The sequence below is a fragment of the Meriones unguiculatus genome, chromosome 7 (assembly GCF_030254825.1).
Source record: "Meriones unguiculatus strain TT.TT164.6M chromosome 7, Bangor_MerUng_6.1, whole genome shotgun sequence".
Lineage (NCBI taxonomy): Eukaryota > Metazoa > Chordata > Mammalia > Rodentia > Muridae > Meriones > Meriones unguiculatus.
In genome coordinates this window covers 3,347,668-3,375,122 of record NC_083355.1, presented here as the reverse complement: position 1 = coordinate 3,375,122, position 27,455 = coordinate 3,347,668, and the positions used below count along the sequence as shown (strand labels likewise).

The following is a 27,455-nucleotide window of genomic DNA, read 5'->3' as shown; positions in this document are numbered from 1 at the left end:
CTAGGCTCCGGGAGAAGCCCTTGTCTCCTGAGAATATCTGAAGAGTGATGGGCAGGAAACCCGATGTCCTCTGGCTTGTGTGCACGGCTGAAAGCCACCCCTACACACACCTTCAACTATCCGAAAGGGAAAATGCGCGTAATTTCAACTCTGCTCCTTGGCCCCCTCCCAGGTGTGGGTGCGAGTGCGTGCGTGCGTGCGTGCGTGTGTGTACTGGGATGGAGTTCAGGCTTTGTACATGCCAGGCAAGCGTTCTGCCACTGAACTCTACCCTGCCCACAGCACACCTTCATCAGAAGAGAGCACTCTAGAGAGGTTTCCTTCTTGGTCTGTTTGTAGCAAACCATTCCGTCTGAGGCACTTTCACCTTGTGATGTCTTTGCAGTTTTGCATGCACGTCAACCTCTCCCATGGAAACAGTTGGTAGGCACATGAAGGTGCCCCTTGATTGACAGGAGCATTCTAGAAGGGATTGAAAAGGGATACTGTGACCAGATCTGCATCAATGTGGATACACACACACACACACACACACACACACACACAGTAGCTTTAGGGCATTGTTCTTGGTACCTTTTGATAGCTTTTATCAGTCACATGTACATTCTCAGCTCCTAAGTTATATACCCCCACCGCACTTCCTCCCCCCTCCCTGAAACTAGAGTTACAATCAGCAATGAATCACCACATGGAAGCTCGGAACTGAATCCAGGCTCTCCGCTAGAGCAGCCATTGTTATTAACTGCTGAGCCATCTCTCCAGCCTCAATCTCTAATCTCTCCCTCTTTTAATTCTTTCCTCCTCTTCCTCCTCCTCCTCCTCCTCCTCCTCCTCCTCCTCCTCCTCCGCCTCCGCCTCCTCCTCCTCCTCTCTTCTCTCTTTTTCCCTCTCCTTATCGACAGCCCAGGGGCAGAGGTCTATCTGTCTCAAGAGCTGGCAAACATTTCTGTAAGGAACTTGAGTAACGATTTCTTGGCTTCGTGTGCCGCACCCCTGAGCAGAGGGGTGGGGGTGCTGCCACCCCAACTCAAACTGCTCTGGCCCTGATGCTGTCTCTCCTGCCTCTGAAGACACCAGATCATGCTCTGGGAGAAAAAAATCCAGCTGGCAAAAGAGATGCGGGCCTCGGTGGATTCTGAGACCGGGCAGACAGAGATCCGAGCCATGAAGGCTGAGATCCACAGGATGAAGGTGAGCAGGCCTCAGCCTGTGGGCACGGCCGGTCGGGTGTGCTGCGGGTTGGGCCACACGGGAACTGCTTAGCCACCCTGCCGGTGGCAACGGTGGAGACTCCTGGGGGAGCCACTGCCTCACGGTGACTGCCTTCCCTCAAACAAGGCTCGGGCCCTGTGCAGTCACCACCTCTCACACCAGGACCTGCCTGACCTTCAAGGTCTGCAGAATCATCTCAGGACAGCTGGACGTGGGGTTTTACGCACATCACCTCGTAAAATTTTGTTTTATCTTGACTCCAAGCAGCCAGGGCCCTCTGATCTTCTCAAATATTTGTTGTAAAGCCGTTTCCCAATCCACTAACCCCCTGTGGGACAAGAAGAGCCTCACGTGGCCTGGTATCCTTAATACCAGCAGCTTGGGGCCAGCCTGGTCTACACAGCGAATTCCAGGCTAGCCAGGGTGACATCGTGAGACCCTGTCTCAAAACACAGGGCAAGAAAAACCAAGTCATATGACAAAAGGTTGAGAGAGCCCTCGTGTCTCATGTGTAGCAAGACCTCATGAACTTTAAGAACAACTGAATCATAAGTGACCATCAGTTTAAGGTTCAAGACCTTAAAGTCAAGCATAAGAGCCATTAGTGGCTGGAGAGATGGCTCAGCGGTTAAGAGCACTGGCTGCTCTTCCAGAGGCTCCAGGTTTGATTCCCAGCACCCACATGGCAGCTCACAACCGTCTGTAATTCCAGTTCCAGAGATAAGGTGTCCCCTTGTGGCCTTCACAGGCACTAGGCACACACGTGGTACAAAGATACATGGATACATGTATATGCTAGCGAGGTATATGCAGGCGAGTCCCCCACATACTTAAGAGTAAAATCCTAAATTATAAAATATTTTAATTTTTCAGCCAATGATTATACTAACTAACCAAAGTGACATCATTTTTCCAGCGGCGTTTATTATGTAAAGGCCTCTTCAGCTCTCAGGCGTGAGCTGAGCTAGGATGCAACTCGGCATTAAAGTATTTGTGTATGTATTCAAGGCCCAGGATTTGATCCATAGTGTGGCTGCTTGGAAGGACCTACAATCACCTAGAAGACAACTGGGCACACCTGTGAGGGATTATCTAGATTAGGCTCACTGAGGTCACAGTAGTCACCTGACCTGTGCTCCTCACTGTTCTGTGGACTGTACCCTTAGAACTGCAAGCCAAAGTAAGTCCCTCACTCCCTTAACATATATGATAGTGTGTGTGTGTGTGTGTGTGTGTGTGTGTGTGTGTGTGTGTGTAAAGGCAATTACCTGTGTCTATTCCTGTAATCCATCCAGGAAGCTGAGGCAAGAGCATGCCAAGTTCAAGACCAGCCTCAACTGTATAGTGAGACCTTGTCGCAAAAGAATATATGTGTGTGTGTGTGTATATATATTAAAATGCTCAATTTAGCTGAGTTTTCAAAGCATAGGCAGGCTGGATATGGTAGTGTAGGCCTGTCATCCCAGCACTTGGGAGGTGGAGCACATGAGTGTAGCCTGAGGAGACCAGAATCATCAGGTTCCTGAGCTGGAGTTACAGGTAGTTGGGAACGGCCTGACGGCTCTCCAGGCCCCGCCCCCACCCCAGGCCGTTTGGTCACTGATGTTGGATGAGCTGGTCATTGGTGAGGACCTGGCTGCACGGAGGTCTAGCTCAGCTTGTGCCCACAAGTCCCCACAAACCGTGCAGGCTGTAACCCTAGGTGTGTCTGTTGCTCTCTCCCCATTACGGGTCCCTTTTGCACCGAGTGGAGTTTTCAGAACCGGTTGGGGGTCCCCAGAGGAGCAGACCCCACAAGGTGTTTGTACAGTCACGCCCACCCCGCCAGTAGTGTGCCTGCACGCTAAGATGGTCCCCTAAGAGGCTCGGGGGTCCAGCACCAGAGTCAGCCCAAAGCCACAGCCGCAGCCCCAACACAGAACAAGCCGACCCCAGCCCTGAGGGCTCCCGGCCTCTTTCACCCCCGTGGACTGGGCAGGTGTTCCTACCCAGCCCACAGCTGCTCCTGCACCTGCTCCTCGCTTCCACAGCCTTCCTCACGGCACACCCAGCTACCTCACGCGGACACATAAAAGCAGACATTGCAGTCCCCGCCCCCTCAAGACCGGGATGCTGAAGGTTGTATATGAGCCCTCGCTCTGAGGAGGCCGGTCACCTCAATTTTCGAGTGTCACGTGACAGCGTCAGTGCTCCCGTCACCTCCCCAGTACTGGGTCTCGGCAGTTGTTGGCACTTATTTATTTATTGCCCTTTTGTTTTGTCTTGTTTTGTGTATGTGGTGCCTGCACATCCGTGTGTGAGCACTTGTGTGTTTGTGCGTGTGCAGTAGTGTGTGTGTGTATGTGTGTGCCTGCACATGTAGAGGCCAAGACATCCTTAGGAACATTGGTTACTCCCCTGAGACAGGGCCTCTCACTGGCCAGGAGCTCAACCATGAGGTCGCACGGCAACCAGTGGGTCCCAGGGCTGCTCCTGCCACAACCTTTCCAGCCCTGGATTACAATCGTGCACAGCCACACCCAACACTTTGGTGTGAGTTCTGAGTGTCAAACCCAAGTCTTCACATTTCCGAGGCAAACCCTTGACTGACTGAGCTACCTCCTGAGCACCCCACCCCCCTTTTCAAAAACAAGTTCACTCCTTTGAAGCTTTCACATAATAAAATAAACGAATTTAAACCAGCCACGAACACTCTAGTGACTCCAAACAGCTCCCGTGCACCCCACGCTCACACTACCCATCCCCCAGCCTCTGTCTCTAGACCACCCAGCCTCCTCCAGTGTCCCCATCTTCTCACACCCAAACAGTTAACCTAGCCACGCCATTGCTCAGCACACATCCACCCCTGGGCAGATTCCACCCGCCCTGGCAATACGCCTGGCGTCGAGCCTGGCGTGCTCCCCTTCCTCCCCTCCTGCCTTGGCCATCCCTCTCCATCCATGTGTGCTGACCCCCAGCCTCCTCGTGGCCCTCTCCACAGGCCTGACACTTCACTGGCCAGTGTCAAGGGCAGCCATGGGGGGCGGGCCGCCCACCTTCAGTCATGCCCCGCCCCGCCCAGCCTGTGTCCTGTGTCCCCAGGTGAAACATGGGCAACTGCTGAAACAGCAGGAGAAGATGATCCGAGAGATGGAAATGTCCGTGGCCCACAGGGAGACCTTTGTGATCCAGGCCGAATCCTCACGCAAAGCAGACAAGAAGATGATCACCAGGAACGACTTCCACTTCCAGCAGAATGAGCTGCGAAGGAAAATCAGGGACATTCGCAAGGTATGGCCACTGTCCCCCTCCTTCCTCGGCCCAGCACTGCACCAGGCTGCCTGTCTGCGCTGGAGGTGGGGCGTGGCACCCATTAGGGTTCACCTTTCCTCACTGCACATGGCCAGTGCACATCTCTGCCCAACCCCAGCAGCCGGGCTGAGCCATCCACCACCAGCCTGTCACACCAGCGGGACACAGAGTGGCCACCTGCCTACTCTGGCTGGTCCACTCTGAGGGACGCGGGTAGAGCAGCGGGTGGATCGCGGTCCCTAGAAGCATGCTTTCCCATCTTTCCTTCTCCCCATTCCTGCGGGTTGGGGTCACTGCTGCTGTGTCACGGGCGTGACAGAGGCAGAGGAGGGAAGAGAGAGCTCTAGGTGTGAACAAGCCAGTTCTTCCCACACTGCGGACACACACCGCTGCACCTTCTGGCTGTGGCCCCGGTCCGGGAAGGGAGACGCGTCCAGTCCCTGCTCAGTGAAGAGGTGGCATCTGTCAGCGTGCCCGTGCTTCTGAGCACGCTGGCCTGTCACTGGGTGTCTGTCTGGGTCCAGCAGACCATCCACACCGGGCACCACCCAGCACTGCAGGAGGCCACTTCCCACTGGCAGAAACAGACTCTGAGGATCCTGGAAGAGCCTTGAAAAAATTAAAAAAAAAAAAACAAAAAACCAAAAAACAAAAAGCTCCCGGACTCTAGAGGAGGGAAAACCAGCTGATGGTGTGGCTGCTCCCGCCCGGAAAGAGGACTTAGGCACCACTCCAGGCCCAGGCCCTCTGGCAACCGCCAGGCCAGAGCCCTGGGGCAGAAGTTCGCAGCTGTTCCGAGGCCCCCATTAGGTTCTGTGGCCTTGGGCGTATGTGGGACCCTTTAACACGCTGGGAGACACAGGAGCAGTATACCTCCTGGGCTGAGGTGCGTAAGTGAAACAACTAGTTACGTACAGTGTGGTAGTGCTAAGGACACCAGGAGTGTGACCTCAGCCCCACCGCTCCCCTGGTGAGCACCGGGACAGCCCCCGTAGGAGCAGGACATATGGCACGCACCAATGAGCCACTCAGGCAGACACAGGAGAATTGCCTCAAGTTCAAAGCCACCTCGGGCTAAATATGAGACCCTGTCTCAAAACAGTAGAAACGTTAAAGGCCTCTCTAGGGTACCTCCTGCATAGGGAAAGATCAGCTACAAAGAACCATCCCTGTGGACGAGCCTGGAAGCTTCCAGAGTGAGGCGGCAGAGCGGCCATTCTCAGTCTTCCTGTGCTACACCTGCTGCCTCTCCTGGCTTTTCCTCAGCTTCCTGCTGCATGTCTGACCTAACTGCCTTCCCAGTCCTCATCAGGAGCTCTTTCCTCTCTGCCCCACACCCTCAGCCAGCCAGCCTTTCCTCCCGCTCGTCACACGCAGCCCTCCTCCATCTCTCCACAAAGGGGGTCTTTTCGTCCTCCCATCAGGCCCTCCTGAAGCTCTGTGTCCCTGGGAAGTGGCTAAGGGGGGTTCCTAGGTCACCTTTACCCAGACCCTGAGTCAGCCACCAAACGCTGCCAGGACCTTCCTCATCGTGGTAACAATATTTCCCCCTAGAGCCCCAGCCTCATCCCTGCCACACTGCTGCCAACATGGGCCCCAGCCCAACCCTTCCACCCTTCCTTCCCACACAACCTCACCCCTTCCTGGCTCCAGCATCACTGCTGACCTCGGCTGTCCCCATGCTCCTTCGGATCACAGACTCGCACAGACTGCTTCCCCCATGTCTTCCCCGGTTGGCATCGTGGCCCCTGGGGTCTCTGAGGCTACATCCCCCACCCCCATATAAATCTGTAAGGTCTGTGGCTGTTGGCATGAGATGCCCCCATGGTCCTTGGCATTTGAATACAGTGGTCCCCAGTTGGTAGCACTGTTTGGGGAGGTTTGGGGGCGCGGCCTCGCTGAAGGAAGTACACCAGTGGTGGCAGCGAGGCTAAAGACTGCGTCCAGTTCACCCTGTCTGCTTCATAGTTGTGGTTTGAAGATGTGAGCCCTCAGCTTTCTGCTCCAGCCATCATGGGCTCTTAAACCTCCAGACCTGTAAGCCCAAATAAATCCTTCCTTCCCTAAGTGGCCTTGACACAGCAACAGAAAAGTGACTAATACAGGAACTCCTCCTCCTCCCCGCCAGAACAAGCATTCTGAGGCACGGGGCCGCTCCTTAGCTGGATGCCTCTAACTGCTGGGCAACCTGGTGCAGGAGCCCGCCCGGTCCTGTTTCTCTCCTAGGCGACAGACGAGTGCGTCAAGCACATTTCGGATCTGGAGGCAACTCAAAAGCTGCTCAACAGCACCCTCCAGGAGAGGCAGCACTCACTGTCAGTGACGCAGAATGAAACGGACATTCTCGAAAATGAGATCACTCAGCTCTCCACTCTCAAACGGCAGGTAAAGGTCCTGGGAGGTCCCTGGGCCTGAAGCACCCAGGTGGGGTGAGAAGCATGTGGGTCCCCAGACGGAGACATGCCTGTGCCCAGCCGCCTGCATCCTTTTCGACCCGTTCCCACCGCCCATTTTGATCTTTACCTGTTATCGGCTGGGCACCATTCTGTTGCCAACGCAACTGAACAGAACAAAATTCCCAGCTGTGCTGAAGATTACATTCTTGGGACATAAGGATAGATGATGTCAGGTCTTCAGAGTAGAATCAGGGGGCTGAGTTTTTGAGAGGAGCACTCCAGGAAGGCCGAGTGGGAAACACACTTGAGTAGAGGCTTCAGTGAGGTGGGAGAAGAGGAAGCCATTCAGGTAGGTGGGGCAGCCTGGCCAACAGGGGCCTGCCCGGACGGTGCTGAGCCTCGTGAGGAGCTGAGGGGCTCGGTACTGACCTTGAGAGACAGCTGAGATCTCTAGGGCTGAGGGTGATCTGGAATCCGGAGGAACCTCCCCCCACCCTCACCCAGGGGCAGCATGGAATACAGTGTCAAGGGCAGACTTCAGGGGCCTGTCAAACCTGAATCCCAGTGTCTGTCTGAATCTGCATAGACTTCAGACGTTGCCCCGGTGGGCTTTGCAGCTGGGCTGACTGACTCAGTCTCCTGCAAGGCTTCAGGAATGCACGCAGCACCTGTCACACAGCACTCACGCACCTCCTCCTGCTGGAGGAGCAGGGCTCCTTTCCTCCTCCTCCTCGCCCCCTCAATACCACCTGCACAGCCTGGGCTGGGGACAGGAGTCCTCCTGACTTCTGAGGACTGACACAGGCTCTCTTTCCCACCCAGAACCTCCTGGAGATCGTGACCATGCAGACACGTGCCAAGAACCTGCAGGCGGCAATTGACGGGAAGTACGTGTTCCTGTACCGCAACACCAAGTCCCAGATGCTGGAGCGCAACCGGCTGGACATCTGGCTGGCCAAGTTCAGGACCATCTTCGCCCAAATGATGGAGGACTACCCTCAGTTCCGGGAGGCGCTACAGCACATTCAGCATAAGCTCGACAGCAAGATGGACTCCTAGACCTGCCAAGGCTTCCTGGCAGGAAACCCGTATCCCGAAAATCTATTTGTCCCCTAGAACAACACCCTTCTTAAGAAACACTGACAGGCCAGACACACGTGAATCGTAGCCACTCACACCAGCATTCCCGATCCGCTCTGGTGAGTGTGAAAATCCAACTCTCCCCATCCAGGGTAAGACCACTCCGTTGGCAGTTCTGAGGTCTGCCTCACCGTCCTAGGACAGGCCCTCAGTTTTGTGGAGCAAGCAATGGAGAGAGGACCCCAAGGAAGCCAGGAGCAAGACAGAGCTTCATCCCTCACAGGGCCTGCTCCAGCTGTCTGAACTGCACGACCTACCCTTCTTCTCCACCCTGAAGAGAGCTCCCCTTCTGCCGACCCAGGAAGCGCTAAGCCAGACTGAAACCCAAAGATCAAAGCCAGGACCCCAGGGTTCCAAGGAGGGCAAATGTCTGTGAAGAAGGAAAGTGCTTCAGTAAAGGGGACACCTGTCTCTCACCCACCGACCTCCGACCTCTCTATTCTCCACCTCTCCTCCCCTCCCCTCCCCTGGATTTCTGAGCACCAGTTGTGTGCTCTTGTAGATGTGAAATGGAAAATGTCCTGTGGAGTAATTTCAGTTTTAAACTTTACAGCAGAAAGTTGACAAAAGCTGCTTCTGTTCTTTGTTTGTTTGGTTTTGTTTTTTGTTTTTGAGACAGGGTTTCTCTGTGTAGCCCTGGCTGTCCTGGACTGGCTTTGTAGACCAGGCTGGCCTCCAGCTCACAGAGATGCGCCTGCCCTGCCTCTCTCTGCTGGCACCACACACGTGTGCCACCATGCCCAGCTCAGAAGCTGCTTGTGATCAAAAGGATAGAACATGTTTATCCCAACACTGACATTAAAAACAGCCAAGCAGCTAGGAGACCAGCCCCGCCCACCCTACTCACACTCCCCACAACACCCACCCTGCTCCAGCACGCCAGCTCTGCCTACCCCACTCTCCAGCCCTGCCTCCCACCCTGGACACAACACTGCAAGCCTGGCCTTCTACCGTGCTGTGTATTCTTTCTGTTTAGCAAGTCTGCAGTGTTTCCGTCAGGTCCCTGTAAGTGCTGGCTTGCTGATGTAGAGTTTGTTCTCTGAAAGCGAGTTTGACAGTGCTAAGAAACAAGGCTCAGCTACCTGTCCCAGTGCCAATTAAAGAGACAACAGTGAAAAGCAGAGAAAGGGGGTTTAATTCAACGTGGCCACCTTGAGAAGTGGGGACAAATAATGGACTGCCACCCATACCCAGTCCCTCCTGAGGGTCCTAATTGTGAGGTTTGACTCAGAATAGGGCAGTGGGTCTGTATGGCTAAGGTTCTTGGTCAGGCTATGGTCCTATCTGTTAGGAGACCCCACACAGCAGGGGTTCCCTTTTGGACCCTGGATTAGGCACAAGCCACACCCTGTTTTCACAGAGAGACAAGTTAAAGTGGCCGCTTTCTGACTCAGCACGAAATACAGCAGCCACTGACCTTACAGGCATAACTTTTCTGAGAAAAAGAGGAGGTCTGGGTTAGAAAGGGCTAGGATGTGGCGGTATGTTTTGATTGGGTGTGTTATTTAGGGGACCCAAGGGAGCTTTTGATCGAGGACTTCAATACTTTGATAGCTGGACCTTGGCAGCCTCTGGAGGAGGAAGTGGCCAAATAAGAGAATAGACCTTGGTGGCTCGCTTTAGGAGTGTAATCTGGGTGTTTTGTTTTGTTTTGTTTTGTTTTGTTTTGTTTTGTTTTAGCAAGGCAGAGGGAGTGAGGAGAAAAGCAAGGTTGCCAGAGTCCCATTCACCTCGTTCAAGCTGGCCAGAGTCCCTTCACTGTCCACCACTGACCAATCCCTTGACTCTCGTCACCCCTGTACTGGGGTGGGGTCAGACAGGCTGACAGCTCCATGCAATGCCCCCCCAGGACTTTCCCCTCTCCCAGCATGAGATGAGGGATTGGTTTTAATTTCTTGGGGGGGGGTCTATTATTTCAAAAGTCTGAGAGGCAGAGAGCCATACAGTACCCTCCCCTGTCAGAGTGGTTCCAGCACTACAGGAAGCAAGGGCCTTGCACACGGAAGGCCAGCGCTGTGCCGCTAACTACATCCCTGTCTGCCAGCTTCGGCTTTGGAAACAGGATTTCATCAGGTGTACCAGGCTGGCCTCAAACTGGCAATCCTCCTGCCTCCACCTCCCGAGTGCTGGGATCTCACACCTGCATCACCACCCAGGCTTATGTCCCAATGTGTGACCCTCATGTCAACCTCCTCGGGTCTAGCTTTTCTGAGTGATCACCCTGTACTTGACTCTCCCCTACCGAGCACACTGACGGAACTTCCAGGTCTGTTAACCTCACCCTGAAGCTTTTGTGGTGACGTCCTCGGGCCGGGTCTGTCCTGTGTCATCCCGGGCACCGCGTCCCAACACCTGCGCGCTCTGTCGCCCGCAGCCACTAGGGGACGCAGCGAGAACACGCGCCTGGGCTCCGGCCCCTGCGCAGAGGCCGTGTCACGTGGTCCCCGCGCTCGAGCCCCGCCCTCGGACCACGTGACCCGCGCTGTCCCGCTGCCGGGCTTGGGGGTCTGCGGCTTGGAGGGCGTTTGCACAGGTGAGCCGGGCGAGCTAGCGAAGGCGGAGTGAGGCCCGACAGCCTCCGGAGGAGCGGCCTCCTCCAGGCAGGCCGGGCCTACCATCCGCGAGTTCCTGCTCGGGAGAACCGAGCAGAGAAACCCAGGCACCGGGGGGAGGGACCCCAACCCAGGCAGCCCTAATAACAAACACAGGCGGCCCTAATAACACAGCGGACTCCGGCAAAGCCCGGGATTCTAGTTCGTTCCCGCAGTGCTAGGCGGGCAGAGCTCTGTGTGTTTGTCTCGCTGGGGGAAACTGAGGCCCGGAGAGACCGAGAACTTTAGTTTAAACCTCCGAGAGCTTGGGTTTGGACTCGCCTGTGCCTGGTGGCGCCGCGGATCCAGCTGCTTTCCAGAAAGCAAGCTCGGGTCTCCGAGTCAGCCGTGGCCTCTGACCTCAGTTCCTTCCCCATTTTTTCCCTAAGTTGTGGGGCTGAGAGACCGGGCCTGAGCTGCCTGGTGCGTGTGTTTCTGGTTGCGCCTGGGGCCTCCTTGGAAGGTCCTGGAAGATGCAGATTATCTCCCTGCCCGTCTGAGCCTGTCACTGTCCTTGGATGCTGAATCACTGTCTGCGTCACACATGTCCTGAAGGACAGGTGGAGCTGAGACTCTGCAGAAAAGACAAAATGGGACTCTGGTCCTCATGCCTGACCCACACAGCGGTTAATTGCCTTTCTGTGGCTAATCTGGAGGCTGGGGACCCTGGTAGCTCATTATGGCCGCCAGGCATCTGAAAGACCAAGGCGTGATTGGAGGGTTGCAAACTGCACCAACCCAAACACCCCCACTCTCGCAAGATGCCGGAGGCCACTCACCAAGTCATGCCTGCCTAAGGGAAGGCACACAGAACTAACCAGGGCTGGGCACGGTCTTCAAGGCCAGAAAGCCCAGCATGTGGGAGGTGCTGGCAGGAATCCACCTCATCCCTGGCTTCATAAGCAAGTTAGGGCAAGCCTGGGCTACTGGAGACCCTGTCTCAAAATGGCAGCCAAGTGGGTTCAGAGAGCATCCCAGCTGGTCAACACATTTAAGTGGCCACCTCACACCCAACCTTTCCCAACTCATTTCGTTATCCTGCCTGTTCTTGAGTTATACCTTTCAAAACAAACAAAACAGTGAATGTACGTGAAGCCTTTTCTGAGCTCTGTGAGAGAGTCCAACGAGTTGCCAGACTTGCCACCAGGGTCCTCAGGGCCACCAGGTGTATAGCCAGTCCATCAGAGGTATGGCGACAACCTGGCGCTTACGGTTGGCATCCGAGCGTGGCAGAGCCCCAGCCTGTGAAGTCTGCCCTGATTATAGTTAGATCAGAACTGAACTGGGTCATAGTTCAGCCCACCCCCACCCCACTGGAGAGCTGGGGAGCCACCAGCAGGAGAAAGTCATGGGAATTGTGGGTGAAAACTGTCAACCAGGAGAGCCCTGACTTACCGGGGGCCGCAGTGGAGCCCCCAAGGGCTAGTCGGAATATTCACAGCCAGCCCTTCTGCAAACAGGCCTTTTCCCCTTGAGCGCATCTGGTCACCTGAGACCCTCCCACTCTGCTGGGTCCTCCTCCCATGTGTTATACCCCTGTCCCCACCACATCCTGGGGCCCAGCTTCTGCCCAAACCCTGTTCCCAGAAGGCCCACAGGCCTCTGTGGCCATTTTAGCTGGAGAACGCTGTTCCTGGGTTCTTCACTCCAGCTCCTTTTCTTCCTGTCCTTGCGGTGGTGCCCCCACCCCAGCCTTCTACTGGCACAAGGCCTCCTGATAAAGCCCTGGCTCCCTCTCACGGCTGTCTGTACAGTGTCGTGGGGCCCATGTCTGCAGCAGCCCCTCTGCCTCTGAGAGCCTCCTGTACTCGGCCTTCCTCATGGCTGCTCTGGTGGGAGGCAGGCTGGCTGCCTCCTTCCAGGCACTGGCACCGTGTGTGGGTGCTGCTGTGAGGAAGTGCCCAGGACCCTCAGCCCCCACCCTCATTGACCGCAGCTCCTCCTCTCCACAGGCCTTTAGGACTCCTCATGCTGCCCCCAGCCAACAGGCCCTCACCATGCATATAAGGAAGCAGCTCTGCTCCCACTCCGTGGTTGGGGTCTGCACCCTCATCTCCTTGTCTACAGCTGTCCTTCTTGGCCATATCATGCTCCGTAACTTACTGCTGCTTCCCCAAGACCCTCCTGAGTCCTCCCCAGAACTGTGGAGGACTTACAGGCCGCACCATCAGGAAGGTTATGGGCCGGGACCCCGGCACACCCAGGAGCACCCCGACCAGCCTGGAGCGGTGCCTGCACAGTGTGATGTACCCCCCAGCAGCCGCTTTGACTGTGCTCCAGACAGGGGCGTGTCCCGGGAGGAGTGCGAGGCCCGAGGCTGCTGCTACATCCCGGCAGAGCAGGTGTCCCCCATGGGGCAGCCGTGGTGTTTCTTCCCCCCCGGCTACCCAAGCTACCGGCTGGAGAACCTCAGCTCCACAGACACGGGCTACACAGCCACTCTGACCCGTGCCGGCCCCACCTTCTTCCCAAAGGACGTGCTGACCCTACAGCTGGACATGCTGATGGAGACCGAGAGCCGCCTCCACTTCACGGTGGGTGCGCACAGGCGTGCGTGTGTGTGATACGTGTGGTGTGGCTGCGTGTGGCCCCTGCGGCGACACCGGGTGTGGGCAGAGCTGACAGGGGCTCTGAAAGGCAGGTGCAGGCGCAGGAGGGGGCAGGCCACTCGGAAGGTGACACCACAGCCGTCCTGTGGAATGTTCCGGGTGGTGGCTCCGTCCTGAGCACTTGCAGACGGCGGGAAATCGCCAGTGTTCCATGCTGTCTCTCACAGTGTCTGAGGCACCCTTTCTGTGAAAGAGCACTTTGTGCTTTCAGTCTGTACTGTGTAATGCTGGGGACATCGTACGCTAAGCCCTGTTTATGGGACCTGGGCGATGGCCCACTGCACGAGCCTGAGGATGTGAGCCCAGTTCCCCCGCACCCGTGCAGGAAGCCAAGCACATGCACCTGCAGCCCCAGCTCTGCGGGGACAGAGACAAGCCTGGAGCTCACTGGCCTCTCAGCCTCAGTTGTACACACACAAACACATAGGCTTGCACGCACCCGCACATGCACACCATTCGTGCACACATACATGCACATGCAGTAGACCTCACACACACGCATGCATACACATATGTGTGTATACCTCATGCATAGGTAAGTTAAACAGATATAAAAAATTAAGAACTGTTTGTGAAGCTGGGTGGTGTCGCCGGCGCGTGCTTTTAATCCCAGCACTCGGGGAGGCAGAAGCAGGTGGATCTCATGAGTTCAAGGCCAGCCTGGTCTACAAAGTGGGTTCCAGGGCAGCCAGGGATACACAGAAAAAGCCTGTCTCAAAGAAAACAAACAAACAAACAAAAAACCTATTTGTGGGTCCCGGAACATAGCTCAGTGGTAGAGTGTGTGCTTGGCATGTGCAGGGTCTGAGTTTGATCCCCAGCAGTAGAAAAAAAAAAATTGAAAAAGTGGATCATGGTTGTAATTACAGCATTTAGGAAGCGATAGCAAGAGAATCTCAGTGAGTGAAATGTCAGCCCAGGCTTCAGAGTGAGTTCCAGCCTTGCCCAGGCTACAGAGTAGGGACCTGCTTCAAAAATTCACCAATCAATTAACCAGAAAGGTTAATAAAGCAAGGAAGAAAACACACACGACTACTTACTGCTTATCTGAGTCTAGTAGCTGCTCTGCATTTCACCGCCGCGGGGAGGAAACTGAGGCTACAGTGACACAGTGTGCAGCCACCCTGGGGCCTGAAGTGACTGTCCCGGGTTCCTGGCTCCTGAGTGGCTTTGAGCGTCCCGTCTCTCCTAGATCAAAGATCCCACTAAGGAGCGCTATGAAGTTCCCCTGGAGACCCCACGTGTCCTGAGCCGGGCGCCATCCCCTCTTTACAGCGTGGACTTCTCAGAAGAGCCCTTTGGCGTGATCCTGCGCAGGAAGCTTGATGGCCGAGTGCTGTGAGTTGGGTACCTGGAACTCTGGCCCCACCCTGAGTCGACAGGACCTGGTGGCCCCTCAGGGACAGATCTCTATTCTGTGTTCCACTGCTGTGATTAACACCATGAGTGAGAGTAGCGTGGGGAAGAAAGGGTTTATTTCACTTCACAGCTCCCAGATAAGACTCCCATCACTACAGGGAGTCAGGGCAGGACCTGAGGCAGGAAGGGACCTGGAGGCAGGAACATAGGCCGAGGCTGCCGGGGAGTGCTGCTTGCTGGCTCCCTTCTCATGGCTTGCTTAGCTTCTTGTCTTATCCAAGCCAGGACCACGAGCCCTGGGGTGGTAGATGCACGGTGTGCTAGGCCCTCCCACATCAGTCAAGAAACTGGCCCACAGGATTGCGAACAGGCCAGTCTAATGGGAGGGTTTTCTCAGCTGAGAACCGTGTTCTCTTCCCAGACGACACTAGCTTGTTTCAGGTTGACAGAAACCAGCCAGCACAGCTTTTTCCTTGCTCGTGACCCACCAAGCACACATCCGCCACCACTGCTGTTGAGTGCTCAGCCAGGGCTTGGCCAGGTGCTTCTACAATGGGTCCCAAAGGTTCCCTCTGTGGCTTCCCAGGGAGGAGATCCGTGGCAGTGTGTGGTGATGACCTCATTGCTGCAACAGAGTGCTTGATACCTACAGCATCCGAGATGACCCACCCCAAGGGATGAGCCACCCAAGTGACGGTGGGATCAGGGAAAGAGCCTGGCCCAGTCTGCAATGGCACTCCCGCATGGGGCGCGCCTAGTGGCCTTACCTTCACTTACCAAATGCATCTACTGCACGCACCCTCCAGTATTGACTCCTTATCTCTGTAACTAATCGGTGCTATTCCAACCCTCATTGTTCTTAGAAGAACACAGGCTCAGGTAAAGGGTCATCAGCCTCTCTTGTGCCTTGTGTCCTCCAGGGTTCCGGTCCCCCTCACAGAACTCATGTTTGTGTCACTATTCCTCTGCCCTGGGGTAACATGGGTCCCTGGGCGTGTGCTCTGGCTCTTCTGTCTTCAGGTGCTGAACTTTATGTGGCCATTGTGCCAGGGTTAGCATGATGCAGAGCTGGTGACGTTACTCGGTCCCTCCCCAACCCTCCTTTCTGAAGGATCCATTCTCCTAGTCTGTGTGGCCTGGGGTCTAAGGGAATCTGGTGTCTCCCCAGGCTGAACACAACCGTGGCCCCCCTGTTCTTCGCCGACCAGTTCCTGCAGCTCTCCACTTCGCTGCCCTCGCAGCACATCACAGGCCTGGCCGAGCACCTCAGCCCGCTCATGCTCAGCACTGAGTGGACCCGGATCACGCTCTGGAACCGGGATATGGCGCCCTTGGTAAGAGTTGGGCAGGGAGCGGGAATGTGGAGGCTGGGGCCCTGGGTGCGAGGTGCTGGCTCTTGTCCTCCAGCCAGGTGCCAACCTGTACGGGTCACACCCTTTCTACCTGGCCCTGGAGGACGGTGGCTCGGCTCATGGTGTCTTCCTGCTGAACAGCAATGCCATGGGTGAGTCACCAGACTGGGGCTCCTCAGTAGTCCCTTCCGAGGGAGACGGCTTGGGGCACTGCTGGCCCCGGAGTCTGCCTGTCTCCTGGGGACCTTGCACGGGCAGAGTCCACTGAGCACAGTCCCCATCCTGCTCAGGCCCTCGGTACCTAAGGAGCCTGGGTGTCACTCCGGGCTCATCTGCTCCATGGTCTTCAGGGCTTGATCAGCTGGGCTCCGCCGGCTGCCCCATCCCTACCCCGTGGTCATCCCCCATGCTCTGTAGCTAAGGGTTGACCCACCTGTGGGGTATTCTTGTTCCTGAGCCCAAGCTGCTTTCCCCCGCAGACGTGGTCCTGCAGCCCAGCCCGGCCCTGACCTGGAGGTCAACAGGTGGGATCCTGGATGTGTACGTGTTCCTAGGCCCAGAGCCCAAGAGCGTGGTGCAGCAGTACCTGGACGTTGTGGGTAAGGCCTGGCCCCTGTCCACCGGCCTCGGACCCCCGGCCCTGCCACCTGCCCCCGGTCCCTGCTCACTTGCAGTGCTGGTCTGCAGGATACCCCTTCATGCCTCCATACTGGGGCCTGGGCTTCCACCTCTGCCGCTGGGGCTACTCCTCCACCGCCATTGTCCGCCAGGTGGTGGAGAACATGACCAGTGCACGCTTCCCCCTGGTGAGTGGAAGTTGGGGGGGGCACCCCAGCTTCTGCGCTGTTGCCTCCCAGTCTCAGCTTCCACTCCCTTCCCCTGCCGCAGGACGTGCAGTGGAACGACCTGGACTACATGGATGCCCGCAGGGACTTTACCTTCAACCAGGACGGCTTTGCAGACTTCCCAGACATGGTGCGCGAGCTCCACCAGGGTGGCCGGCGGTACATAATGATTGTGGTAAGCCGATCGAGTGCTGCTGCCTGTGTGTGGCCTCCTCCTCCTGCCGAGTGCTTGCCCAGGACATTCCCTGACTCTTTGGTGTTAAAGGATCTGGAAGGTTGCAGGCTTAGTGTCTGCTGTCCAGGTTCCTGGAAGCACCGATGTCATGGTCTGGGCTCAGCAGGTAGGATCTGCTGATGGCCTGAACTGCCGAAAAGCCCAAGGTAGGGCCACAACAAGCTGGTGTTGGTTCCGGGCCTAGATGTGGTTTGTGTCTCCTGGTCCTGGCTTCTCTCTCAGGCCAGCTTTGTCTGTGTGGGAAGGGAACAGACTTGCCGTGTGCCTGTCCCTACATCAGGAAGGGGACAGGGGCTCTCCTAGCTGTGGTCTCCTGACCAGCCTTAGCCAGAGACATACGGTCCAAGAAAGCCAAACAGCCACTGCCACAGACCCTTCAGCAGAGGAAGCGAAGCCATGGGAGGTTCTGAAGCCTGCCTCATCAGCACTTGCGGGGTAGTGGACTTGCGGGGCGAAGGCAGTGAACCACAAACAGGTCAGGCTGGCACGTTACCACTGATCCATCTCCCTAACTCTGTTTAGTTTTTACTTTGAGAAAAGGCCTCACTAGATTGCCCAGACAGGCCTTGAACTGACAACCCTCCTGCTTTAGCTTTCCAAGCAGCTGGGAAGATAAGCCTGTTGCACAAGGTCAGATGGAGATTTTTTTTTTTTCGTTTAAAGACAGGGTTTCACCATGTAGGGATGGCTGGCCTGTATGTTGCTATGTAGACGAGGCTGGCCTCAAACTCACAGAGACCTGCCTGCCTCTGGGATTAAAGGCCCTTACCACTCACCGCCATGCCTGGGACTTTTTAAAAAGTGAATAGGGGCTGGAAAGATGGTTCTGCAGTTAAGAGTCATTCTTGAGTAGGAAGTTCAGTTCGTTGAGTTGACCTGGTACCCAGGTCAAGGAGCTCACTTGTAATTTCAACACCTTCTTCCGGCCTCTGTGGAATCATGTGCGCACACACACACACACACACACACAAACACACACTTAATAAGAATAAACTGGACAGTGTGGCACACACATTTAATCCCAGCACTCAAGAGGCAGAGGCAGACAGATCTCCGTGAGTTCAAAGCCAGCCTGGTCTACAGAGTAAGTCCAGGACAACCAGGGCTACACAGAGAAACCCTGTCTCAAAAAATAAATGAATGAATGAATAAATAAATAAATAAAGGAAGCAAATGTAAGTGATCCTTTTGTACCTCTGGAAAATCAGAGGACAGGAGGATCATGTATCCAGACTTACCCTGCAGCTTCTAGCAAGCTCTAGAGACTGGATGGCCATTTTCCTGTACCATCCTCTCTCTGCCTCACTCTGTTGCACTTCTCCCAGTGGCTAGACCCGAGGCCACGTTCTTCTCACTGTCCACTCCTTTCCCCAGGACCCCGCCATCAGCAGCTCGGGCCCTGCTGGGAGCTACCGGCCCTATGACGAGGGTCTTCGGAGGGGCGTGTTCATCACCAATGAGACTGGGCAACCACTGATTGGGAAGGTAGTGTGTGGGATGGGGGCTGTGGCCAGGGAGACAGAGCAGCTGTCCAGGGCAGTGGTCAGTTCAGAAGCCATCATGAAACAGAACAGAAACAGTAGGGTTGGGGGAGTCCTCACTGGAGACAGCTGGGCCCAGCTCAAGACTAGCTGACCTTTCATGAGGCTGTGGGGGTCTCCCTGGTCCTCCTTGTCCCTGAGGGCCTTCTGAGAGTCCTGAGTCCCAACCTTCCCCTCCTAATGTGTCCCTAGTGAGGGAGGGGCAGGCGTGGGCCTGTGTCTGAAGGTGGGGGCTCCACCGTCAGAGCTTCCCAATGCCCTGGGTCCATGGTTCATCTGCCCCATGGCTTTGTGTGTACGCTGGCCTTGGTCTCCCAGGGCTGAAGCCCTCCAGCTCCTAGGCCTTGTGGGAGAGCCTTGTTTTTTGTTGGGCTTGGGGTTTGCTGATGCGTGTCAGCGTTGGCCAACAGTGAGGCTGCTGCTCTGCTGAGGCCTGACAGGGTTGTGGTACGGCCTACCTGGGACTGGTCCTCCTCTCTGGGCTCTTGTTCAGGTTTGGCCTGGATTCACCGCCTTCCCCGATTTCACCAACCCTGAGACCCTTGACTGGTGGCAGGACATGGTCTCTGAGTTCCATGCCCAGGTGCCCTTCGATGGAATGTGGATCGTAAGTGTGGCCCCTTCCCGTACTGGGTGCGCCCCCACTCTCTGGGGACCAGCCCAGCTCAGACCTTGGCCCCTGACAGGACATGAACGAACCATCCAACTTCGTCAGAGGCTCTCAGGAGGGCTGCCCTGACAACGAACTGGAGAACCCACCGTATGTGCCTGGTGAGTCGCTGTGCCCCCACCCCCACCTGCCTGGAGGGGCGGTGCTGGAGTTAGCGGTGTGAGCCAGGGAGTGAGTGTGCTTTTGTGCTTTGGAAGATGCGAAGTTCTCGTTTTTGGCAATCGGTAGGCAGAGCAGCCAGCAGGACAGACTGGAGAGAAAACCCAAGAGTGACACCGACACTGTCACTCGTAGCCAGTGCCCCGGGGGAAGGGGTTTGGGTCCAGATGACACTTGGGTGGGTGTGAGGCTGTAGTTTGCAGAGGAGCATCTTTGGTGCCACCTGCCCCATCTGTGGAATACCAGGTGTGCGCAGTGACGTGTGTCAGCCACCACAGGCCCGGGGTGCCGAGAGTGGGGCGAGCTGAAGCCGAGCCCAAGGAGCTGTCCACCTGAGCAGAGGGTGTGGGCTAAGGGGAGGGAGTCCATGGACCGCTGGAGGATGTTCCATGAGAAACTCGCCCTCTTCCCGCCTAGGCGTGGTTGGTGGGGACTTGCAGGCAGCCACCATCTGTGTCTCCAGCCACCAGTTCCTCTCCACACACTACAACCTCCACAACCTGTATGGCCTGACTGAAGCCATCGCCTCCAGCAGGTGAGGCCAACCAGCCTGCCCGGCACTCAGTAAGGGCTCAGAGGTGGGCCACCTCCTGTCAGGGTTACGGAAGGAAGAGGCCACCTAGGCCACCCATGAGCCAGCGATGTCTGCACATGCCTGCCCACCTGTCTTGAAGCCAGCCTCTCCCCACACTTTATGCCCAGGGCATCCTAGCTGAAGTGGGTAGGGGATGGCACCTAAGGGAAGGCTCAGGGTGGTGGCTCACCTGCAGATGGCATCGGAGTCACTGGGGCAGGGCTACTGTACCTGACATACTTTGGTGATGGCCTCTCTTCCCCACCCCAGTCTGTCCTTCACCGTTAGTTCCCTCTCCCAGCCCGATCCCTTGCCACTGGCCCCAGGCGCTCCGATCTAGCACATAGAGGGTGTGTGAGGCCAGTTCTCTCTGTTCCCATCCCACTCAGAGCCCTAGCGAAGGTTCGGGGAACACGACCCTTTGTGATCTCCCGTTCAACCTTCGCTGGCCACGGCCAATACGCTGGCCACTGGACAGGTGATGTGTGGAGCTCCTGGGAGCATCTCTCATACTCTGTGCCAGGTGAGTACAGGCTCCCTGGAGGGCTCTGAGGTCTTCTCTGGGGGCCTTTGGGTTCTGGGCTCAGCACTGCAGAGAGTCCTGGGAGAGCTTGGGGACGTCTGCCATCTCGTGTGGGACGTGAGGCCTACAGGTCCCTACCCACCGGCACATCTGCTCAGCTGCGTCGGCAGTCCCCCTGTGGCACCTCTCTCAGCACTCTGTGTCCAGTTCACTCTCACCATTGCTGGAAAAGCCCTCAGCTTCTCGTCTTTCACAGTTGTTCTCTGGGGCCCCATCCTGAGATACAGGCCATCTGTTCTACCTGCTTTTTGGTTTTTGTTTGTTGGTTTGTTTTATTTCTTTGGTTTTTGAGACAAGATTTCTTGGTGTAGCCCTGGCTGTCCTGGACCTCACTCTGTAGAACAGGTTGCCCTCAAACTCACAGAGATCCACCTGCCTCTGCCTCCCAAGTGCTGACACTAAAGTGCAGACAGCCACCACGCCTGGCTGTCTGCTTGACTTGCAAAAATGAATTTGATTTTTGTTCCAAGAACTTTGATGCCATTGGCCCACATTAGGTCAGAAAGGTCAGGAGCCCTGGAGAACAGGCTAGGGAAGAAAAGCCGGGCTGCCACATGGGCAGCTAAGAGCCTTGTCTAAGATCGGGAACCTCCTGACGTACAGATGACTGGTTTCTGTAGGATATGCTCACAGACCTATGAAGGGTCCCAGCTGGCTGAGCTCTCAGCCTCATGAACTGTTGCTCACTCCAGGCAGGCCTGGCAGCCCAGGAGCCAGACTTAGAACTGCCTTGCAGAACTGGGATCTAGACTTTGTCGCTTTTCTTTTTGGGCTCATGTCTCTTAATATCTCAAGGCTACCATAGCTGAGGCCAGCTTTCTAGACTTAATCTGACAGGAATCCATCCACTGATGGTGGCCTGACCATGGGTCTGCAAGCCAAGCTGTGGCAGAGCCATGCCCCCTTGTACTGAGGTGTGGCTTTGGTGCCCTTACACAGCCTTGCGGACCCTTCTTTCTGCTCCAGGTCTCCTGGGCCTCTCATTGCATTGCTGCGAGCTTCACCTCTATCCTCAGGGCCATCGCCCCTTGTGATTTTATCATCACATGGCAGTTTCCTAGGACCACACCACCACTTCACCTTAGTACCATTACATTCGGAAAGCTCGTTTCCAAATAAGGTCACAGTCACGTATCCTGTGCCCCCGAACACCCCGGGCCCTGGGCTGCTTTGCTGGTCCCAGGTGGTAGGAAGTAGTTGCTGACCCCAGGTGGGAAGCACAGAGGCCAGTGGGTTCTTGCCCGTCAGACACGGATGGTGAGGCTAGGGTCGACCTGCCCAGCTGGCCTGTCCGTCCATTTGCCATCTTGGTAACCTGTTGTCATTCTGCCTCTGTACCCAGAAATCCTGCAGTTTAACCTGCTGGGTGTGCCGCTGGTCGGGGCAGACATCTGTGGCTTCCAGGGAAACACGTCAGAAGAGTTGTGTGTGCGCTGGACCCAGCTGGGGGCCTTCTACCCCTTCATGCGGAACCACAATGACCAGAAAAGCATGGTAGGATGGGGCGGCAGGGGAGTCCCAACCCACCAAGACCCTGTCCTAGGAAATCCCATGCCTGCTGGGAGAGCCCCGTCCAAGCTGTCCTCCACACAGGATGGTCAAGGAGCTGCAGGTTCTTTGGGTGGCTTTCCTGTTGAGCTCACAGCCTAGGAGCCCAGATATGTCCTGCAGTGTGCTTTTCTGCTACTATGATAAACAACCATGACCAAAAGCGACTTGGGGCAGAAAGTGTGTAGTTCATCTTCAGCTTACAGTCCATCATGAAGGGAAGTCAGGGCAGGAACTAAGGCACAGACCGTGGAGGGACAGCTTTGCTCAACTGAGGTTCCCTTTTTCCACATGATGCCAGCTTGTGTCAAGCTGACAAAAAGCTAAACAGCTCACCTCCTTTGCCTTCTCTGCCCACACAGCCTCAGGAGCCATACAGGTTCAGTGAGACGGCACAGCAGGCCATGAGGAAGGCCTTGAGTTTGCGCTATGCCCTTCTGCCCTACCTGTATACCCTCTTCCATGGCGCCCACGTCAGAGGAGACACAGTGGCCCGGCCCCTCTTCTTGGAGTGAGTCACCTGGGTCAGATTGACAGTCTGAATGTGTCTCTGGGAGGGTTGTCCCTGGGAAGTCTCCCGATGCCAGGGTACGCCCTCCTGCCTTGGGCTGTGTCCCACAACCCAAGCAGGCTGCAGCTGAGTGAGACCAAAGTGCCGTGTGCTCTCAGGGCCCATAGACCTGGTCTCTGCCAGGACATCTGGAGGATGGAAAACTGGCTAGGGTACCGACCAGGCTTGTGGCTGACAGAGCTTTGATGAAGTGGTCATGAGTGATCCCTTTGAGGGTGGCTTATGGGAGAAAGACAAGCAAGGGATGTGCCATCTGTGTCCCCAGACACCACTCCAGGGGCAGATAGTAGAAGGTTCTTAAGTAGGAAGTAGCTTGATCTACAGAAATCAGCATCTTCTTGTTCCACACAGATGGACTAGAGGGTTAAATAACAGTTATGCAGGGGAAATGGCCCAGTCCTTACAAGAGCAAGGACTCAAGTTTGGTCCCTAGTGCTCATGTTAAAAGGCTGGGCATGTGGGCATGGTGGCACAGGCCTTTAACACCAGCACTCAGGAGGCAGAAGCAGGTGGATCTCTGTCAGTTTGAGGCTAGCGTGGCCTACAGAGTGAGTTCTCAGCCAGGACTACGTAGAGAAACCCTGGCTCAAACAAAGAATAATCAAACACACCTGGCATGGTGGCTTTTGCCTGGGTCCAGCACCGGGACCTAACTGGCTGCTAGCCCCTCAGCCTGGCCTCCTCAAGCTTCTGGTCCCAGTGAGACACTGCAAAGACCAGGTAGATGACACCTGAGGGGCAATCCTAGAGGCCCCAGTCTCCGGGCCCTCACGCCTGTGTCTCCCGGGAAGGTTTCCTGAGGATCCCAGCACCTGGTCTGTGGATCGCCAGCTCCTGTGGGGGTCGGCCTTGCTCATCACACCTGTGCTTGAGCCTGGGAAAACTGAAGTGACCGGCTACTTCCCCAAGGGCACGTGGTACAACCTGCAGATGGTGAGTCCCAGGGTCCCTCACACTCAGGAGTGGTGGGGACCAGAGTGGCCACGCCCTCCTGCTGTCAGCACTCGCCCTCCGAAGTCCCAGCTGCATGCCGAACCCTCACGGGGTGCCCCTTAGCCATCAGCTCTTTGCTGTAACCCCACTTCTAGACGAGGAAGTCAAGGCTGGAATGGTTAATGTCGAGGGCTCTGCAGCCACTGCCGCTCAGCTGAGCCAGGCAGTCCTTGCTCATCCTACACCAGGCCCACCCTCAGGGTCACAGCCAGCTTGTTTCAGGAGCACCCTTGGACCACCACACATGGCTTTGGGGGACAGAACATGGCTCCAAGTACCAGCATAGTAGCTGGGGGGCTACCAGGGACCCTTCTGACGTGAGCCCTTCCTCCAGGTGCCGGTGGAGGCCCTTGGCAGCCTCCCGCCTCCTTCATCAGCCTTCAGACCTGCTGTCCGCAGCAAGGGGCAGTGGCTGACGCTGGAGGCCCCACTGCATACCATCAATGTGCACCTGAGGGAAGGGTACATCATCCCACTGCAGGTACCAGGTCCCGGGCCTCAGGAGGGCGGGACGGGACCTGAGGGTCTGTCGCCGTAGATGTCCTCCAAGCCTCCAGGGTTAGAGATGTGACATGTGCCCACCCGCTTCCCAGGGTCCCGGCCTCACGACCACGGAGTCCCGAAAGCAGCCCATGGCTCTGGCTGTGGCATTGACAGCAAGCGGCGAGGCCTGTGGGGAGCTGTTCTGGGATGATGGGGAGAGCCTGGGGGTCTTGGAGCATGGGGACTACATGCTAGTCACCTTCTTAGCCAAGAACGTGAGTCATAGGGCCTGCCCAGGCTGGTGGGTAGAAACATGGGATGGAGCTGCCCTGGCCTGGTGGAGGGAGGGACTGGGCCGGATGGCCACCATCCTTGGGTCAGCTTGTCCCTCATGTCTGCACGGAGGAGGCCGCCCTGTGGCACTTTAGTGAGTCCCTGTTCTGGTGGGACTTGGTGTCCAATGACACTTTTTTCTCTCTCCACATTACCAGAATACCATTGTGAACAAGTTAGAGCATGTGACCAAGGAAGGGGCTGACTTACAGCTGAGGAAGGTGACCATCTTGGGAGTGACCACAGCCCCCACCCAGGTCCTTTCCAACGGTGTCCCTGTCACCAATTTCACCTACAGCCCTGACAGCAAGGTAGGAGGGCAGGCTGGGGGTTGGGTCTTTGCCTTGGTGGGCATGAGCGAAGGGGATGCTAAGAACCCCAGGGACTCACTTGTTCAGCCATCATCAGACACACTAATGGGAGGGAGACAGAGAGCACTTGGACCTCACCCTTGCCATATCTACCTTGGGAGCAGAGATGATGGAGGCTATGAGCTGCTAAACAGAAGCTGTTCCCAGTGGGATCAGGTGCCAATTCTGAGGTGGTCTGACATAACCACTATTCCGGTTCATGTCGTGAGCAAACCTGGAGGATGATGCGTGGAGAGGGATGGCCCCAGATTCGTCCCTCCTCTCCCTGGTGGACACTGTCCCACCTCGGAGCTGTGTGGTTCCTGGGCTCCCAAGTCCCCGGATGCCCTTCCATCCAAGCAGGAAGGCCAACATGCAAAGCACCTGAGGCCTAGCTCACAGGCAGGAACCACTTGGCAGCTTTTTTCTGTCTTCCAGACCCTGGCCATCCCTGTCTCACTGCACATGGGAGAACAGTTCCAAATTGATTGGTCCTAGCAGACTCTGCCTGTTTCCAGAGGCCTCTCAAGGAGGCAACGCCCTCTGGATGGTGGCACCTGTAAGGACCCAGAGTACGGGTCTCTTGGCACATCTTCTGAGTTTTTCCACCGTGTTGCTGCTTGTGCCCTTGAAGCACTGTCTTGGGAAAGGACAGTGCCTCACCTGCTTGACCCCAGCTGCCTGTCCCTGACACTGTGGAGAATGTAGAGCTTGGTGCAGGGACAGCGTCAGCCATGTGGCCCCTGCAGCTGCAACCCTACAAAGAAGGGGCAGGAAATGTCAGCAGGACTTGAAACTTTACTGTGAAGTGCATTTTGAATAAAAGGGGCATTTGGAACCAGCTCTCACATGATGTCTTCACAACACCCTCAGGTCCCCAGAATCACCTGAGGTTTGTCACCTGTCCTAGAACTCCCCACCCCTGAGTTAGCAAGAGAATGTCCTGCTGGGGCTGGGCAGGGACTTCCAGAGTGGGACCTGAGCCCTCAGCCCTAGGCAAAGATCTGTCTGCAGGCTCCCTGGCAAGCCCAGCGACAAGAAAGGTGTTTTATGTCAAGGGGTTGATGGGCTGAGTGAGGCTCAGCAGTCAGCCCACTTCTGTGAGCCACTGGCTGGATCACTGTTTACTGTCCGCAGCAGTCTCCGCCAGGGTCACCGGAGCCTCCTGTTAGGCACTTGGCTCCCAGGGATCCTGTGGAGAGGCGGTCAGGGTAGTAATTACCACGGGCTCTTGGGGTCCTAGAGAGCGGAGGCACTTGGGCCACCCCCTGTGGAGTGAGCCTCTCTATCTGGTGTTTCCATCTTGTTTTCCTCCACGTGGAAGGGCGGCGGACAGGAAGGCAGGCTCTCTAGGTGTCCAGAAAGAAGGAAGTCAAGGAGAGGCTAGTCCCATTGGCAGAGGCCTAAGGTTTGCTCACAGTGGCCCACACTGCGTGATCATGGCATGATCCACGGCAAATGTCTGAGGTAGCTTTAGCACTCCATCTGGGACTGTGCCACCTGTCCCTGTGACGGCACACGGATGGACAAGTGATTAAAAGAGAAATCAGTCAAAAGCTGGCTTTGTGTTCATGGTTTATACATCTTCTGGAATGTCATATAAATGAGATCTAGGATTCAGCATGACTCTTCCACGTTGGTAGGTGGTAATGGCTCTGCCCGTTTTCCCGTTTTCTCATTCCAATATTTCCTCATAGAGGGAAGCTCATTAAGGTTCCAGAAGCTCCTAAACCAAGATGTATAGGGCCTCCCAAGTTCCTTAGCAGTAAGACTCTGAACGGGATACTCTCCACCTGGCTGAGCTGGCTTTCAGTCTGTGGGGTCCAGGGTTGCAGGCCTCACACGTGCTGGGGTGGGCTTCTCTGTAACAGAGCTGCTTCATGTCTTGTATTCTGTCAGTAACCCCAATAAACTCAAGGCTTCATTAAGCTAGACTCGGGAGACTTGTTGCTCTATCTCTGGCGCTTCGTGGGGTGAGGTGCTTGCTCACACCTCAGTACAGGGAAGGGCCACAGTGTGCGGTTATAGCTGGGCTTTTAAACTTTTACTATGGGTCTGGGTAGGTCTGACACAACCACTATTCCGGTTCATGTCGTGAGCAAACCCGGAGGATGACACGTAGTTTCATAGGGAAGAAGTGGTTCTTGTGTCCTGGCAGCAGTGGGGGGTTGTGGGGAGACACCAGCAGGGAAGTTACCGTTCCCCAACCTCCCTACACTCGAAGTGTCAGGAAAGGACACTCAGGGAATGGGGAGGGAGTGAGGGGACAGGTGCCCAGGCAGCCAGACCTGCGCAATCAACCTGGCACCAATGGGTTGGCACGTTCCAGCCAGACTACCCTCACCCCAGCACTCTAACAGTCTGGCTGTAGTAATTGTGGAGAGTGAGTGTGAGGGCACACTCACCATGATTCTCACACTACCAACTTCCTAGGAGCAAGCAGCTCTCAGCAGGCTCACACAGCACCCATCTGTGCTCTTCAGCAAATATTCAAATCTTGTGAGCTTCGAAGTCCTACCCTTGTAGAATGGTAAGCTTCTATCACTGGTAGAACACATCACCACAGTTGTTTTTTGTTTTTCGAGACAGCATTTCTCTGGGTAGTCCTGGCTGTCCTGGA

General features: G+C 56.0%; 2 protein-coding genes across 6 annotated transcripts in view; both read left to right on the top strand.

Moving 5' to 3' along the window:
- The window catches only part of Ccdc40 (coiled-coil domain containing 40), a 37,181-nt gene extending 28,573 nt beyond the window's left edge, over positions 1-8,608 (top strand). For 2 of the 3 annotated variants that reach the window (XM_021639763.2, XM_060386288.1), the window contains exons 17-20: positions 1,071-1,191; positions 4,294-4,482; positions 6,730-6,888; positions 7,722-8,608. In XM_021639763.2, the coding sequence (XP_021495438.1) occupies positions 1,071-1,191; positions 4,294-4,482; positions 6,730-6,888; positions 7,722-7,958 (706 nt within the window). In that variant the 3' untranslated portion in view covers positions 7,959-8,608. The other variant, XM_060386289.1, reaches the window with a different exon arrangement.
- A 1,811-nt stretch (positions 8,609-10,419) lies between these two features.
- On the top strand, positions 10,420-26,769 carry Gaa (alpha glucosidase). 3 transcript variants are annotated; one of them, XM_021639753.2, is made up of 20 exons: positions 10,420-10,572; positions 12,583-13,164; positions 14,432-14,577; positions 15,767-15,932; positions 16,006-16,102; positions 16,430-16,549; positions 16,638-16,756; positions 16,839-16,970; positions 18,405-18,515; positions 19,065-19,178; positions 19,258-19,342; positions 19,818-19,935; positions 20,364-20,497; positions 21,900-22,051; positions 22,468-22,616; positions 23,468-23,609; positions 24,004-24,150; positions 24,263-24,427; positions 24,644-24,796; positions 25,274-26,769. In XM_021639753.2, the coding sequence occupies exons 2-20, from the start codon at positions 12,628-12,630 to the stop codon at positions 25,331-25,333; spliced, it is 2,847 nt and encodes a 948-aa protein (XP_021495428.1). In that variant the 5' UTR covers positions 10,420-10,572; positions 12,583-12,627; the 3' UTR covers positions 25,334-26,769. The 3 variants fall into 3 exon arrangements, with proteins under 3 accessions (XP_021495428.1, XP_060242269.1, XP_060242270.1); XM_060386286.1 differs by having other exon boundaries at positions 25,256-26,769; XM_060386287.1 differs by lacking the exon at positions 25,274-26,769 and adding an exon at positions 24,961-24,981.
- Positions 26,770-27,455: the final 686 nt, after the last annotated feature.

Coding starts and splice junctions, on each gene's coding strand:
- Gaa (XM_060386286.1), top strand. CDS start 12,628: ATGCATATAAGGAAGCAGCTCTGCTCCCACTCCGTGGTTGGGGTCTGC. Junction 18,516..19,064: donor GGCAACCACTGATTGGGAAG/GTAGTGTGTGGG, acceptor GCTCTTGTTCAG/GTTTGGCCTGGATTCACCGC. Junction 23,610..24,003: donor CGTGGTACAACCTGCAGATG/GTGAGTCCCAGG, acceptor CCCTTCCTCCAG/GTGCCGGTGGAGGCCCTTGG.